This window comes from Pelophylax lessonae (genome assembly GCF_965119305.1).
Source record: "Pelophylax lessonae genome assembly, chromosome: 4".
Taxonomy (NCBI): domain Eukaryota; kingdom Metazoa; phylum Chordata; class Amphibia; order Anura; family Ranidae; genus Pelophylax; species Pelophylax lessonae.
The window spans coordinates 631,010,636-631,028,598 of NC_138771.1; the positions used below are offsets into that span (position 1 = coordinate 631,010,636).

Sequence of the window (17,963 nt, forward strand, 5' to 3'; positions counted from 1 at the left end):
CTGCTGACCCCTGTAATTTATACATTATGTTGCAATGAATAATTGGTAAATATTGGGGGTGACACCATGTTTTACCGCACCAGGTGACACTAACCTTAGTGACGCCACTGTTTAAGTGCATATATCCCCCTAACTTTCAAGCCCTCCGGGTCAGCCCAGTGATGTTCCAAGAAATGGAGGGGCACGGTTCTGTTATCCACTTTTTTCCTGATGTCGGAAATATGTTCCAGAATCCGCACTTTGAGCTGGCGTTTTGTCTTGCCGATGTAAGACTTCTTACAGGGAACAAACAAAGATAAAATTCCCAGTTCAATTTGCCAACCAGTCTGCTTACCAACCAAATTGACCTGTCTAACAGTTTGCGTCAATACAGGGGTTTAGTTAGCACACATTTGCAAACGCATGTGAAAGCTGCAGGGCCACGTCAAGGCTCCCTGTTACCTGCAGTCCTAACTCTAATGAATTTTAAAGAGTCTCCACAGTGGGAGCACATGCAAGCTAATGGATAGATAGGGGGCAGGTGAGCCTGGAGGTGGCCCATCCCTCCTGAAAGGTAATTGGGGGCATAATGGAAGCCCAGCTGATAGTATTACAGCAAAGGCACCCAGTATGTCCACTCACCAGTACACATATACAACAAAGAAAATGGCCTCTGCCCCCACCTATAACTGGCCTTCATAGCAAAGAACACATGGAAGGGCAACGCACATGAAACAAACAAAGATAAAATTCCCAGTTCAATTTGCCAACCAGTCTGCTTACCAACCAAATTGACCTGTCTAACAGTTTGCGTCAATACAGGGGTTTAGTTAGCACACATTTGCAAACGCATGTGAAAGCTGCAGGGCCACGTCAAGGCTCCCTGTTACCTGCAGTCCTAACTCTAATGAATTTTAAAGAGTCTCCACAGTGGGAGCACATGCAAGCTAATGGATAGATAGGGGGCAGGTGAGCCTGGAGGTGGCCCATCCCTCCTGAAAGGTAATTGGGGGCATAATGGAAGCCCAGCTGATAGTATTACAGCAAAGGCACCCAGTATGTCCACTCACCAGTACACATATACAACAAAGAAAATGGCCTCTGCCCCCACCTATAACTGGCCTTCATAGCAAAGAACACATGGAAGGGCAACGCACATGAAACAAACAAAGATAAAATTCCCAGTTCAATTTGCCAACCAGTCTGCTTACCAACCAAATTGACCTGTCTAACAGTTTGCGTCAATACAGGGGTTTAGTTAGCACACATTTGCAAACGCATGTGAAAGCTGCAGGGCCACGTCAAGGCTCCCTGTTACCTGCAGTCCTAACTCTAATGAATTTTAAAGAGTCTCCACAGTGGGAGCACATGCAAGCTAATGGATAGATAGGGGGCAGGTGAGCCTGGAGGTGGCCCATCCCTCCTGAAAGGTAATTGGGGGCATAATGGAAGCCCAGCTGATAGTATTACAGCAAAGGCACCCAGTATGTCCACTCACCAGTACACATATACAACAAAGAAAATGGCCTCTGCCCCCACCTATAACTGGCCTTCATAGCAAAGAACACATGGAAGGGCAACGCACATGAAACAAACAAAGATAAAATTCCCAGTTCAATTTGCCAACCAGTCTGCTTACCAACCAAATTGACCTGTCTAACAGTTTGCGTCAATACAGGGGTTTAGTTAGCACACATTTGCAAACGCATGTGAAAGCTGCAGGGCCACGTCAAGGCTCCCTGTTACCTGCAGTCCTAACTCTAATGAATTTTAAAGAGTCTCCACAGTGGGAGCACATGCAAGCTAATGGATAGATAGGGGGCAGGTGAGCCTGGAGGTGGCCCATCCCTCCTGAAAGGTAATTGGGGGCATAATGGAAGCCCAGCTGATAGTATTACAGCAAAGGCACCCAGTATGTCCACTCACCAGTACACATATACAACAAAGAAAATGGCCTCTGCCCCCACCTATAACTGGCCTTCATAGCAAAGAACACATGGAAGGGCAACGCACATGAAACAAACAAAGATAAAATTCCCAGTTCAATTTGCCAACCAGTCTGCTTACCAACCAAATTGACCTGTCTAACAGTTTGCGTCAATACAGGGGTTTAGTTAGCACACATTTGCAAACGCATGTGAAAGCTGCAGGGCCACGTCAAGGCTCCCTGTTACCTGCAGTCCTAACTCTAATGAATTTTAAAGAGTCTCCACAGTGGGAGCACATGCAAGCTAATGGATAGATAGGGGGCAGGTGAGCCTGGAGGTGGCCCATCCCTCCTGAAAGGTAATTGGGGGCATAATGGAAGCCCAGCTGATAGTATTACAGCAAAGGCACCCAGTATGTCCACTCACCAGTACACATATACAACAAAGAAAATGGCCTCTGCCCCCACCTATAACTGGCCTTCATAGCAAAGAACACATGGAAGGGCAACGCACATGAAACAAACAAAGATAAAATTCCCAGTTCAATTTGCCAACCAGTCTGCTTACCAACCAAATTGACCTGTCTAACAGTTTGCGTCAATACAGGGGTTTAGTTAGCACACATTTGCAAACGCATGTGAAAGCTGCAGGGCCACGTCAAGGCTCCCTGTTACCTGCAGTCCTAACTCTAATGAATTTTAAAGAGTCTCCACAGTGGGAGCACATGCAAGCTAATGGATAGATAGGGGGCAGGTGAGCCTGGAGGTGGCCCATCCCTCCTGAAAGGTAATTGGGGGCATAATGGAAGCCCAGCTGATAGTATTACAGCAAAGGCACCCAGTATGTCCACTCACCAGTACACATATACAACAAAGAAAATGGCCTCTGCCCCCACCTATAACTGGCCTTCATAGCAAAGAACACATGGAAGGGCAACGCACATGAAACAAACAAAGATAAAATTCCCAGTTCAATTTGCCAACCAGTCTGCTTACCAACCAAATTGACCTGTCTAACAGTTTGCGTCAATACAGGGGTTTAGTTAGCACACATTTGCAAACGCATGTGAAAGCTGCAGGGCCACGTCAAGGCTCCCTGTTACCTGCAGTCCTAACTCTAATGAATTTTAAAGAGTCTCCACAGTGGGAGCACATGCAAGCTAATGGATAGATAGGGGGCAGGTGAGCCTGGAGGTGGCCCATCCCTCCTGAAAGGTAATTGGGGGCATAATGGAAGCCCAGCTGATAGTATTACAGCAAAGGCACCCAGTATGTCCACTCACCAGTACACATATACAACAAAGAAAATGGCCTCTGCCCCCACCTATAACTGGCCTTCATAGCAAAGAACACATGGAAGGGCAACGCACATGAAACAAACAAAGATAAAATTCCCAGTTCAATTTGCCAACCAGTCTGCTTACCAACCAAATTGACCTGTCTAACAGTTTGCGTCAATACAGGGGTTTAGTTAGCACACATTTGCAAACGCATGTGAAAGCTGCAGGGCCACGTCAAGGCTCCCTGTTACCTGCAGTCCTAACTCTAATGAATTTTAAAGAGTCTCCACAGTGGGAGCACATGCAAGCATATTAAATTACTCAGTAAGGGACTCTCTTTTGCACCTACCTCCTCCATGACTGAGTTCGAAGTCTATAAAGACATTTGCCTGTTCTTGAGAAAGGTACTCTTTAAGATGTGGCATAACAGGGACGATGGCTGCTCTAACCAAAGTGCCCCTCCACCAGAAGAGGACGCTGAGATCTTGGAAATCTTGACTTCCCTTCTGCTGGAGAGTAATGAAATGGATGCAGATGACATACCAGATGAGCCTGTACGCAGGGATGCAAACCTTCGGATCAAATCCAGAAAGATGCCCTCCCTTTCTAAGCACAAAAACATAAAAATATTCTTAGATTTGGTCCAACAGGACCTCACCAAAATAAAATGGACTAGGGAGGGACAAGATAACCTCTCTAAGGCGGAGAGGATTGCCCTTAAGGAATTGAAAGAAGCCACCGGTGTGGTGATCAAGGGCAGCGACAAGGGAGGCAATGTGGTCCTCATGGGTGAAGAAATGTACACCAGTGAGGTGTTCAGACAACTTAGCGATACCAACACATATTTAAAGCTCCAGGGGAATCCCTTTCCCTCCCTTGTCGCCGCCCTCAACCAAAAGATCCTCTTAGCCAAAGAGGCAGACTTGATCTCTAAGAGAGAGGCAGATCACTTGACTATAAAGAGTTACAATATTCCAACTTTTTATATCATCCCCAAACTGCACAAATCCCTGAATAATCCCCCAGGTAGACCCATCGTCTCTGCGATAGGGGGACCACTTGAAAAGATGGGTCAATTCATAGATGTACTGATCAAGGAGATGGTAACTAGCCTGCCCTCCTACGTACAGGACACCAGGGATGTCCTCCAAAAACTATCGCATACTTCTACCATGCATGACATTACCTTGGTTGGGATTGATGTAGAGAGCCTGTATACCTCTATCCCTCATAAGTGGGGTTTACAGGCAGTTACTCATTTCCTTGGTCAGCATCACTCACATCTGGGGGCGCACAATGAATTTGTCGTTGAGCTCCTGGAATTCTTACTTCAACACAATTATTTTCAATTTTTACAAAATTATTATCAACAAATCAGAGGGACATCCATGGGGGCACCGTGGGCCCCGGCCTACGCGTGTCTTCATTTGGGACTCTGGGAGGAGCAGGTGGTTTATCCATCCCCGATGTACCTCAGCCACTCACGTATGTGGCTGAGGTACATCGACGATGTCCTGCTCCTCTGGGGCGGTACCCAATATGAATTGGAGGAATTCATGCATGAGCTCAACGACAACGACCGCAATATTAAACTTACATTCAATGCCTCTCCTAATCATCTCCCCTTCTTAGACTTGCTCATTTCTAATGAGAGTGGCAGGCTCAAAACAACTACATACCGCAAGGAGACTGCAGCCAATACACTCCTCGCGGCAAGTAGCCACCACCCCAGATCCCTGGTCCAGAGCATCCCAGTGGGTCAATTTCTCCGTCACAAAAGGAATTGCTCTGAACCAGAGGACTATCAGGTGGAAGCCAGACAGCTTCATAAGAGATTCCACGAAAGGGGTTACACACACCAGACCATCAAACGAGCCCGCAAAAAAGTGGCTCTGAGACCAAGGACAACCCTCCTGGGCAATGGTGACGTTTCAACCTCTAAAAAAACTTCGACAGAGACAACTTGTCCCCGTATTATTACACCTTTCGGCACGCAATGGGAACAGGTCAGGACAGTGTTAAATAAACACTGGCCAGTCCTCACGATTTCTCCTCCAATAGAACGCATTGTTGGACCACGCCCCCTTCTTACAGCCAAACGGGCACCGAGCCTTAGGGATAATCTTTGCCATTCAGAGTTCACACGCTCACGAAGAGAAGACAATTGGCTCACTTCACTGCCTAGATTAAAAGGCATGTTCCCGTGCGGAAGATGCACAATCTGCAAATCGGTCTTGAAATGTAAAACTTTCTCAAGCTGTGATGGGCGGAGGGAATTTACCATAAACAGTTTCATTAACTGCCAAACAGAGCGCGTGATTTACGAACTTATCTGCCCCTGTAAGAAGTCTTACATCGGCAAGACAAAACGCCAGCTCAAAGTGCGGATTCTGGAACATATTTCCGACATCAGGAAAAAAGTGGATAACAGAACCGTGCCCCTCCATTTCTTGGAACATCACGGGGCTGACCCGGAGGGCTTGAAAGTTAGGGGGATATATGCACTTAAATTGCCAGCTAGAAGGGGTGACTTTGACAATGTCCTCCTTCAAAAAGAAAAGATGTGGATATACATGATGGGGTCTCGGGTACCCCATGGTTTAAACGTTGAATTCAATCTCCAGCCTTTTCTTAACACATGAATAAAGCCCCCTGGTCACCCCCCAGATGTCCGGGATGGGAGGGGTACGGTTCTGTTTCCACCCGGCCAAATTCTCTGTATTCCCTCTTTCTTATATGTAGATGACTAACATCTATATCCACTACGTAATATACATTTTTGCGCACCCTTAATGTAGTGTAAAACACAGACTTGTCTAATAATAAACCAGTAGCCCTATGACCTCTTCTCAGCTTGTCTAATCTAAGGTATCATTTATATTTCATGTGATACAGGTAAATTTCTCCTTCTTTTTTCCTCCCCTGTTTATACGAGTTCCCACGGTGATGGCAATTATATAAACTAACAACCTTTAACATTGATTTTATATTTATCGTACAGTTCATCTGTATTATGTATTATGCAGTATCTTTTATTGTTCATTATTATGAACGCCGACATCTCCCATGGTACCACTCCTTATGCTTGACTTAATTACCTTACTGAAAGACATGGGTATCTTCTTTCCATTGGGGAGATAATTTCCATAGATATCCCATACATGGGTTAAATGCCGTAATGGTAATGATATGGTTAATTTATTGCAGCCAATTAAGTCGAGCATAAAGGCGGACACCTTGGATTACACCATCAGCTCTGAAGAAACCGACTGCTCGTCGGTGAAACGCGTCAGCGTTGGCGTTGTGGCATCTTACACTGTGTCCCCCTGTGCAGCATAGTCCATATTGCTCGCCATCTCTTTGGCTACTGTCAGCGGCTGTTCCCCTTACTAGGCACCCGGCGGATCGTACCTACCGGAAGTGACGTCTTTCACTCATACCAGGAAGCAACTGGATCCTCTATGCCGTGGTAGCCGATAACCGGGTTGAACGCCGCTCCGGAGAAGACAGCGGACCGGTCTGCACAGTACAACAGGACTGGGACGGAGCTCTATACCTCCATGGATCCCATCTAGAGCACAGCCGGACCGCATACCCCCACAACATCTGCAGGTAAAGCTGCCTTTACTGTTATACCAGTGGAACATTTCCCCGTGTTGGCTGTACCTCAGTTTTTTGCATGAGGACATCGTCACTTAATCGGTACATGCAGCAGCGGATCCGGAGCTCTACTGGACTCCAGCAGCCGAGTAGCACACTCCTCCATCAACTCCTTGAGACCTACCCTTTGTCCCCTTTTTTTGCAGTGAAGCTTATTCCTTCCCTTTGAGAGGACTGCAGGACTTCCTTGTGCCTCATACATACACCTGCACGGACACACCGTGAGGTTCATTTAGCACTAGTGAGCTATTAATTCTCATTAATTTACACAGGAGTACGTTCATTTACTGTGCTATCGGATGCATCCATAGAGGTCATTACATACCACCTGGCAAGTGTACCGACCACATGTTCGATACATGTCTGTTGGTATGTTAGGTCATACACGAGTTATTGGAACCATTATCTGATTGTTATTTTCTCATTTAGGTGTATCCACTACTCCAGATAATCCATTGGTTTTCTTTCTCATTAACGATTTGACACGCTCCAGTCCCATTCTTTACATGTGTTTCATGCCACTTTTTATTGTATGTTTTTTAACAAGTGTCTAAGCAGTGTGTTCCTCCATTGCCCTGTATTGAGTCCTATTTTCATATTCTCACAGGCATAAGTGCCTAAATAAAATTTAATTTTTTACATTATATTTTTTGCTCGAGTATCCTTAGTTGGTTTTCCGTGGGAGTGCTCCATTTTGGGCCACTCCCACAATTTCTGTTTTTTCGTATCTGTATACTCACCCAACGGTTACTCCATGCTTTTTTCTCTAGCCTTCTAATTGTGTTATCATACACAATTGTGTAGCTAGACATAATATCTGCTTCGGCATCTCTGAGGCCCATAACGGATTACCACATACCCTATTATTTTCATAGCCCCCTTCTGTCTGTATCACCCTGCAGGAGGAGGACAGACTCATAGCCCCTTCTGTCTGTATCACCCTGCAGGAGGAGGACCTTTTCAGCTCATCTTTATTTAGCCTAAGGAAGGTGGAGGTAGGGTGGTGGATATGACGCCTGTTTTATGTGTTTGGTAATACTCATTGGTTAAAAAAAAAAAAAAAAAAACCTCAGCTGTCATGTAATCTTGGGCCCCTTTCACACAGGGAGTCCGTCGGCGGACTCAGTTTATCTCTGCGGGGGATCAATCCCCCTATCACCCTCTGAGCAGGCGGATGGCAGCTCTGTCTCCGTGCTGTGTGTTCTCTATGGGGGAATCGGATGAGAGCGGACCATCTGTTCATTCTCACCCGATCTGATTCACTGGACGGATGGAAAATAAGGTTTCCATCTGTCCGCATTTGACGGACCGGATCGGATGTCAGCGGACATGTCTCCACTGACATCCGATGCCCCACAGAGATGCATGGGGCATCCTTATAGATCCGCCTGAAAAAGTGACAGGCGGATCTGAACGGTCTGCAAGTGTGAAAGTGGCCTTAGACAAAATATTTTTCATGTGTGTACGGCCGTTTCTCATTTTTATGTTATAGCTCAGGGGACCTGAACCAGGACAATTTGCTTTTCTTCCATGATGCAATGTCAGCCTCCCAGCATTCTGTTCTGTGCTGTACCTTTTTGGTGTACATTTTTGTTTAGGTGGACAGAGGCAAAAAACCTCATTTATTCTGTCAGGATCTGGGCTATACTCTATCATCTGCTCCTTCATTGCATAGAAAGTTCCTTCTTAAAGCTGATGTCCAGGCAAATAGAAGACACACAATAATGTGAGTCTGTAATCATTAAAGTGGTTGTATACCTCTGATATGAAAAATGCACAAAGCATATCCTTCTATAGTGTGTACTTGCCACAAAGTTAGTGTGATTTCTGTGTGCCGTCTTTTTCCTCTGCTATATGCATCACTCCTGACAGGTTATCAGAATACCCCAAAATCTCTGGGGACAGTCGCACCCCTCCTCCCACACACAGCAGATGATTGACAGCCACAGCTCTGCATATTTCCACGTGTGTGTGTGTGTGTGTGGGGGGGGGGGGGTGTCCATCACTTCTACTCAGGTGTCAGATTACACTCAGCTCTGTGCTATGCAGTGTGACAACAGATCTCCGCCCCCTCTTTTCTGTAGCTCAGGAATACCTTTTGATGTGCTTACAGGGCTCTGAAGATGAGACACAAGATAAACAGGTACAACTCAAGTGGGAGGATTTGCTTCATCTCTGCACATCACCTATCACTTCACTATAAACATGTACAATTTGTTTTGGTCTGAATATAAATGCGGATACATTTTTGGGTATTCAGAGAATTATTCAAATCTCTCAAAAGGGTCGAAACAAATTTCTTGAAATTCGTTTAGTTTTGAATATTCGTTTTCTATCGAATTCCAAATTTTTGGAGCGATTACGAATTTGTGATTTGGAACTTGAAATTTGTTAGAAAATTAATGAATGTAACAAAATGAACAGACACAAATTTCCAAATGAATAAATGAAACAAAAATTAGTAACATAAGGAATCTATACGAAACAAAGCAAATTTTTTCAGATCTTCACCTGCCTACTTCACTGGGTATATGAGACGGTTTACAACCATTTTAATGCATCATTAGATTAGTTTGTTCACATGCAAACCGTGTGACTTCATACAAGTAACAAGTATGTAAGAATTTTACCAGTGCAATCAGATTGGATGAGAGAGATGCAGTACAAGGAGCCAGGCAGTTGTGCTGCAGTTCTCAGATACTAACAAATCCATTATGGAAATAAAAAGGAAAACAAAGACAAATCCTTTGGCTGGCAAAACATCTTTGATACTTTATATACAGTATCTCACAAAAGTGAGTACACCCCTCACATTTGTGTAAATATTTTATTATAACTTTTCATGTGACAACACTGAAGAAATGACACTTTGCTACAATGTAAAGTAGTGAGTGTACAGCTTGTATAGCAGTGTAAATTTGCTGCCCCCTCAAAATAACTCAACACACAGCCATTAATGTCTAAACTGCTGGAAACAGAAGTGAGTACACCCCTACGTGAAAATGTCCAAATTGGGCCCAATTAGCCATTTTAGTGTTTACAAGGTCTCCGGTGTGAATGAGGAGCAGGTGTGTTAAATTTGGTGTTATCGCTCTCACTCTCTCATACTGGTCACTGGAAGTTCAACATGGCACCTCAGGGCAAAAAACTCTCTGAGGATGTGAAAAAAAAAGAATTGTTACTCTACTTAAAGATGACCTAGGCCAGTGATGGCGAACCTTGGCACCCCAGATGTTTTGGAACAACATTTCCAAAGATGCTCAACTACGCTGCAGAGTGCATGAGCATCATGGGAAATGTAGTTCAAAAACATCTGGGGTGCCAAGTTTCGCCATCACTGGCCTAGACTATAAGAAGATTGCCAAGACCCTGAAATTGAGCTGCAGCATGGTGGCCAAAACCATACAGTGGTTTAACAGGACAGGCTCCACTCAGAACAGGCCTCACCATGGTCGGCCAAAGAAGTTAATGCACGTGCTCAGCGTCATATCCAGAGGTTGTCTTTGGGAAATAGAAGTATGAGTGCTGCCAGCATTGCTGCAGAGGTTGAAGGGGTGGGGGGTCAGCCTGTCAGTGCTCAGACCATACACCACACACTGCATCAAATTGGTCTGCATGGCTGTCATCCCAGAAGGAAGTCTCTTCTAAAGATGATGCACAAGAAAGCCCACAAACAGTTTGCAGAAGACAAGCAGACTAAGGTGGTGTCAAGCATGTGTGAGGCAACCAGGATGGGAGTACAAAGACAAGTGTGTCTTGTCTACAGTCAAGCATGGTGGTGGGAGTGTCATGGTCTGGGGCTGCATGAGTGCTGCCGGCACTGGGGAGCTACAGTTCATTGAGGAAACCATGAATGCCAACATGTACTGTGACATACTGAAGCAGAGCATGATCCCCTCCCTTCAGGGAATGGGCCACAGAATATTATTCCAACATGATAACGACCCCCGAACACACCTCCAAGAAATGTTAAAGAAACTTAGAGTAAAGGTAATGGACTGGCCAAACATGTCTCCAGACCTAAACCCTATTGAGCCTCTGTGGGACATCCTCAAAGTTGGAGGAGCGCAAGGTCTCTAACATCCATCAGCTCCGTGATATTGTCATGGCGGAGTAGAAGAGAACTCCAGTGGCAACCTGTGAAGCTCTGGTGAGCTCCATGCCCAAGGGGGTTAAGGCAGTGCTGGAAAATAATGGTGGCCACACAAAATATTGACACTTTGGGCCCAATTTGGGCACTTTGACTTAGGAGTGTACTGACTTTTGTTGCCAGCGGTTTAGACAGCAATGGCTGTGTGTTGAGTTATTTTGAGGGGACAGCAAATTTACACTGTTATACAAGCTGTACACTCACTACTTTACATTGTAGCAAAGTGTCATTTCTTCAGTGTTGTCATATGAAAAGATAGAATAAAATATTTACAAAAATGTGAGGGGTGTACTCACTTTTGTGAGATACTTTATAAGCTGTTTGCCTGAGGAGCAGCTTTAAAGAGGAAGTAAACTTGCTTTTTAATTGAATAAGTGACAGGCAGGGTATTTATGACAGATGGGACCCTATTGGTCTCTTCTGTCATAAATAAATCCTGCCTGTCAGCTGTCATGCTCACTGAGCATGCGCAGCTCAGCGTGCATTTACTGCCCCAATCAGCCCCTGATCCGTGCCGTGGTGATGTGACTCCCGCGCACATGCGCAGGAGTGGAGTCATTGTGGCCTGGCCTATCAAGTGGCTGAAGGCACGGCCTGCCGGCCTCCATCACAGGTAAGTCTGCCATAATGTACTTATGCATAATTCTGTGCATACTGATACACTGATACATTATGGCATAACTCACCTGGGGGGCCTTGAAAAAAAAAAAAATACAGTGGACTTAACTTTTATAATAAAGTTGTTGTTTATTTATTTTTTCTGCAGACCGGTTTTTTGTAGAACAGCCGGATGTTGTCCCTGCTGTGATGGGAGAAGATATCTCTATACCATGTGCTGTTCATTATAAATCACTTGATGTTATAGATGAGATTATATGGAGGGTAGGAATGAATGACCTGTGCTATAGAAATGAGGATGTTTTAATATGGAAAACAAACAATATAACACAAAAGGTTGGACGATGGAGAGTACAAAAATCGGAGAATATCTTCTTATTACACATAGAGAATGTTACAGATTCTGACCGTCTGCAATACTGCTGTGAGGTGAAGACAAAAACAAGATCAGATGTACGGTCATCCACACACGGCACCCAGGTAGTGATAGCAGGTAAGATCATTTCAGTTTTAACTATTGAAATACTCATTGATTAGATAAATCACAGAGGAGGAGCAATATTTAGTGTTCTTCTTCCTTTGGGTCTTTGCTCAGATGTTGGGTATTTTCCAGGTTGGCAGATGTACAATACTTGAATATTTTCACAGAGCAGCAATCGATCAATGATCTTTCTGGGAGTAATCACACAGCAAAAAAGAGTTTTTTTCTGCTGCCAGAAGAGGGAGATCACATGGGGCTGAGTTACCTGGACTCCAACACATTGGTGGCTTCAAGTCCATGGATAATAATTACAGACTGATCTCTGCTGTGTCATTTAATATACTTTGTTATATGCATAAGAAAATGTGCAGCGATATAAACACAAAATGATGCATAAAATGATGCAAAAAAAAATATGGTGCTAAAAATAAAATGTGATTGTGCAAATATGTGAGTCAGATTATTGTGATCTCCTAATCATCATATAACATCCCAATAAAGTCCACATAGAAAAGACCAAAAGAGCATAGTTCTAATCTTCCAAACCGTAACCACCGGTGTACAAATGGAAGCAAACAGTGTCTCTAGACCTGAAAACACACTCCAGTTTTTTATCCAAGAAGCCTTTCTAAGATAGCCACAATCCCATAGTGCAGGGATCCTCAAACTACGGCCCTCCAGCTGTTGATGAACTACACATCCCATGAGGCATTGTAAAACTCTGACATTTACAGACATGACTAGGCATGATGGGAATTGTAGTTCCTGAGCAACTGGAGGGCCATAGTTTGAAGACCCCTGCCATAGAGTAACACTGTACAGACTGTTTTTAGTGCACACTAACAAAAATGATGAACATCAAAGCATATCTCAAACCATGGTGTTTCTATGGGTGAACAGGGCAGTCCCGGCCTTTACTCAACTCGGCGTGTGTGATGATGTCACTATCGAAGTCCCCACCCTACATGTTTTATCACAGGTGATGTCATCAGGGGTACAGGCTAAAGTACTTTGTTATATAAAGTATGTATTTCTATAGTTTAAGATGAACTATAATATGTATAAGAAGTCAACCATATTTTCTAACTGAATGCTCAGGCTCTACTTTCTACTTAGCAGAGCTACACAATGGTTGTGTTTCATTGCTCCGACTGACAATGACGAACAAATGACCCCCTGTTCGGTTCACAGCAGAACTTTAGACCATAGCGGAACCAAATAACGAACCCCATTGAAGTCTGTGGATCCCGAACTGGAAAAATTGAAAGTGCCCATTTTGAAGGCTTATATGCAAGTAATTGGGTATACAGTGGTTATGGGGGGCCTGGGTACTGCCCTGGGGGACATGTATCAATGAAAATAGTTAGTAAAAAAGCATAATTTTAAAATTTCTTTAAATATAGTGCCCGGGGGGTCCTCTTAGTCTGCCATGTGGCACATCTGTACTGTGTATAGAGCCTGCAGCAGAAATATATACATTTATAAAGCCAAAAAAATGACATTTTCTATTCTACACAAAAGTAGCCTTTAGTCAAGCTCTCTTGTAGCTTACTTAGGATCAGCTTTGCGCTGCACTGTCGCAGACTACATCTGCCTCCTACAGACCTGTATGCTCTGGCTGCCACCTTCAGCCTCTGACTCCTAGAGAGGATGGGAGCCCTCCTGACTCCCATGCACAGACCTCCTGTCTGTTGGATGGGGTCCTCCTGACTCCTGGGCCAGACCTCCTGTCTGCTGGGTGGAGCCATCTTCAACTGGGGAACCCTGAGTGCTAGCTCCGGGACTATAATAGACCTAGCCCACACCTGTGCAATGAACATGCCTGCCAATCAGGCGTAAATTGCTAATAAACAGTGATGCGGGCTCACCTCTCTACAATATATATATACATTTTTTTTTATGTAGCATTGCCCCTGTAAGGACTACAGGATACTGTCTCTATGGGCTCCCCTGGTTACCAACACATGGTTAAGGTTAAATAAAGCTCTTGAATCCCTCCTTGCTCCTGTTGGCTCTTGGCAGAAATAAACAGTCTAGGGGTGCTGTTTTTTTTGTTGTTTTTTAGTAATTGGGATAGGAGAAGAGAATAGTGGGATACTTCAATTTAACTATTTACAATATTTGAGGACTTCTAACTTCAAATCTCTGCTGATAGATATGGAACAGCCAGGCTGTTAATTCACCCTGCCACTGGGATGAATGGGGTTCAGTCTCTTGTTTTCTTTACTCTTTCTAATAAGGATACTGGATGGAGGATCATATATCTTCAGGACACTCTCCCTAGCATCCTCTTCCTGCTGACACCCATCCACTGACTATCCTATGAGCAGGGGTGGCCCCCCTCAGTTCAGGCCCCTAGACACAAGTTCCTGTACCCACGATACTGCAGAAACAGGACCCCTATTGGACCAGCATGAAACACTCTCTAGACTGAATGGATTGCATACTGAGCACAATGAGCAGACCTCACTAACAGATCCTGCTCTCTGGTAGGCAGAGACCAATACAGATTTACCTGCAGCCCCTCTGGTAAGCAGACAGAGCTTAAAACTATACTTTCTCACTAGCACCTACCAAGGAGGGTGCTACATTTATTTATTTATTTATTTATTTTGCTTTTTTGCTTTATTTTGCTCAAAAGGTGGGGTGGTGACCCCCTGGTCTTAGACTTTAAAGGGAGTTCATTGACTAAAGTAAATGTTTTGAAATGTGTATTTCTAAGGTTTATTCATGTACAAGAAGTCAGTCATATTTTCTAATAGAATACTTTGGCTCTACCTTCTGCTTAGCAGAGCTACAAAATGGTTGTGTTTTTCTGCTCCGTCTGACAAGGCAAGTCTACAGGTCTGTTGTGTCAAATACATTGCTTCCTCTAATGGGCAACATTCACATTTCTATATTTGTTGTAGAAAGTGTATAGGAATATGGAGGAGCCAACGGTTCAGTCTGGTTTGCTAGTTCAGTCCCCCTGTACGGCAGGAGCTGAAAATAATATCTATAAGTTGTATTTCTACTGCTTCTATATCTGATAGGGACAACGACAAAAAAACAAACCTGACCTTCCAACCATTCTATGCTCAGTGTGAAAAAAAAATAAATAAATTAGCATAATCTTTAATTTACTAAACAATTGTACATAACAGTGTGGTAGGTTTGTCAGTTTTGTATGGTTTCACCAATGGATTTGAAGCTCCAACAAAGCATGTAAAGTGTAAAATTTGCATTTGCTCACTAAATATTTTCTCTAAATGCAGCATACTTTCTCTTCTCAGATCCTACTCAGAATGTTCCTGAGTTCACAGTCACTCAGTCTACGATAATATTGGCTAATGAAGGAGACTCTGTCACCATCAACTGCTCATACACCATCCCACCAGACCAAAACCTTCTGTGGAGTGGAGTTTTCTGGAGAGTGGGCAGCCCAACAGGACCCTACGCCTATCACCCCTCCGATCTAATGATTCATCCCAGTTATAGTGGAAGAACTCAGCTGAGTGGATCTTCTGATCTCCAGATAAACGGAGTCCAAGATACAGATTACACCACCTATTACTGCTTGGTGATGCTGAAATTCTGCATTGGAAGCCAGAAGACCAACTCAGTACTAAAATATGGGAGTGGGACACAATTAGGTATAAATGTATTAAAACAGACACCCACAGGTATAAATTACTTAATTTTTTTTCCATTTTATTATATGTACACACATTTTTATGCGTTAAAGGACTTAAAGAAGAATTTTACCTTTTTTCAAAAAATAATATACTTTGCACACTCATATTTATGTTTTTGTATTTGAGCCTGAAAAGTATTGCAACTATGATCAGTGGATCATTGGTGAAATGCTCTGCCTCCTTGCTGACCCCTTCTCCAGCTTGGGTCTTTACAGAGGTACAAACCTACTGTTGTGGAGCTGGTGGAGGGGGAGGGGAAAGTGGGGAATAGTAAATAGGTAAAGGAGGGGGGAAAAGGGAAGGGAGGAAGGGGGGAGGGGAAGGGGTAGGGGGGGAGGGGGAGGAGGAGAAGGAAGGAGATGGAAAAGGGGGCGGGGGAGAGGAAAAGGGAGAAATAAAGAAGGGGGGAGAAGAAATGAGGGGAGTGAGAGGAAATACTAGTAAGGTACATTAGCCACTTGCCGACCGCCACAAGTATATATACTGCGGCGGTCAGCCCCGTGCAGGCAAAGAGACGTACCGGTACGTCACTAGCCTGTGAGCCAATAGGGGGCGAGCGCGCGCCGCCGGAGGCGCGCTCCCACCCCCGCTCGTTCACGGACACCTCCGCGCGAGTGACCGGTGGACCCGATGTCCGACGGTCACTCGCGATCGTCAGTTACAGAGGGAGAAAGGCAGGCGGCTAATGTAAACAAAGCCGCCTGTCATTTTCCCTTGTGTAACAGCAGAGATCAAACGGTCCTGCTATGTAGGACCGTGGATCTCTGCTGTTACACACACAGCCACATCCCTGCACAGTTAGAAGTACGCCCCTAGGGACACATTTAACCCCTCCTTCTCCAATAAAGTTAACCCCTTCCCTGCCAGTGTAATTTTTACAGTAACAGTTCATATTTATAGCACTAATTACTGTAGTAATGTCACTGGAACCCCCAAAAGTGTCAAAAATGTCAGTCAAGGGTCCGATCTTTCCGCCACAATGTCGCAGTCCCACAAAAAAAAATCACAGATCGCCGCCATTACTCATTAAAAAAAAAAAAAACAACAATGACAAAAATCTTTCCCTTAGTTAGTAAACGCAATAACTTTTGCGCAAACCAACCAAAATACGCTTATTGTGATTTTTTCACCAAACATATGTAGCAGAAAACAAATTGGTCAAAAATGTAAAAAAAATTAGATTTTTACATTTTTGGGGGGGGGGGGGGATTTCATATAAAAAAAGGTGAAAAATATTGTTATTTTTTCAAAATTTACGCTCTTTTTTTGTTTATAGCGCATGATCAAAAAATCGCACAGGTGATCAAATACCACCAAAAGAAAGCTCTGTTTGTGGGAAAAAAAGGACATCAAATTCGTTTAGGTACATCGTCGCGACCGCGCAATTGTCCGTTAAATTCACGCAGTGCCAAATCGCAAAATAGGGCCTGGCCAGGAAGGGGGTAAAATCTTCCGGGGCTTAAGTGGTTAATGATAAAAATAAGCTGGACGTAAAGGACTGACCTGTGTTGATAAACACAGGTAAAATATGCCAGTTGGATCAGAGAATTTTATATCGAATGTGACACCGGTAAGGTGTATTCACACAGAGAAAGAACGCGACTGCCGGGTAGGAATCAAAGGGCCTCGAAAAATGTTAGACAATGATGAACAAAAAGAGACATTATTCTGATGTTGAAACTACAGACCCTGGAAAAATGAAGGTAAAAAACGAAAGCTAAATATCACCAATAGTCCAGGTGGCAAAAAGTAGCAAAGCTGGCATCGGGTGTAGATAAGCTTACCGTAGAACCATGTACCTGTTGGTAATGGTAAAGTCCCACCAGCACAAGTGTCTCTGGTGTGTCAGCAGACCAAACGGGCTGCTTATATAGTCCCCTGTCTGGTGGACATTCATCACGCCGGCGGACGCCGGTGTGTGACGCCACCGGATCTGATCCGCCGTACTGCGCGCTTTGGTCGTAATTCAAGATGGAACACAGCCCACATCAGCGTGGGGAGGCCACGAGATACGGAATAACTCCCACATGCCCAGCAGATCAGATGCCCACCGGGAAGGATAGGAAACAGACCGAAGGTCGCCATGAAGACCCTGTCTGGATTGTGCTGCTCTGATAGAATCCCAGACTGCCTAATAGAACAATTACCTACAATATTGCATAAGAATCAGAAAAACGGCCCATTAAAGCAAAAG

The 17,963-nt window shown here is 44.3% G+C and overlaps 1 protein-coding gene across 1 annotated transcript in view; it reads left to right on the forward strand.

Annotated features, from left to right (window-relative positions):
* Positions 1 to 15,900, forward strand: part of LOC309552861 (uncharacterized protein) — a gene marked incomplete at its 3' end in the record, with an annotated part of 214,407 nt that extends 198,507 nt beyond the window's left edge. The window contains exons 9-11 of the mRNA XM_082253772.1: positions 11,763 to 12,107; positions 15,368 to 15,757; positions 15,896 to 15,900. Of these exons, the coding sequence (XP_082109898.1) occupies positions 11,763 to 12,107; positions 15,368 to 15,757; positions 15,896 to 15,900 (740 nt within the window). The remainder of the gene's footprint in view (positions 1 to 11,762; positions 12,108 to 15,367; positions 15,758 to 15,895) is intronic.
* Between the last annotated feature and the right edge of the window lie 2,063 nt (positions 15,901 to 17,963).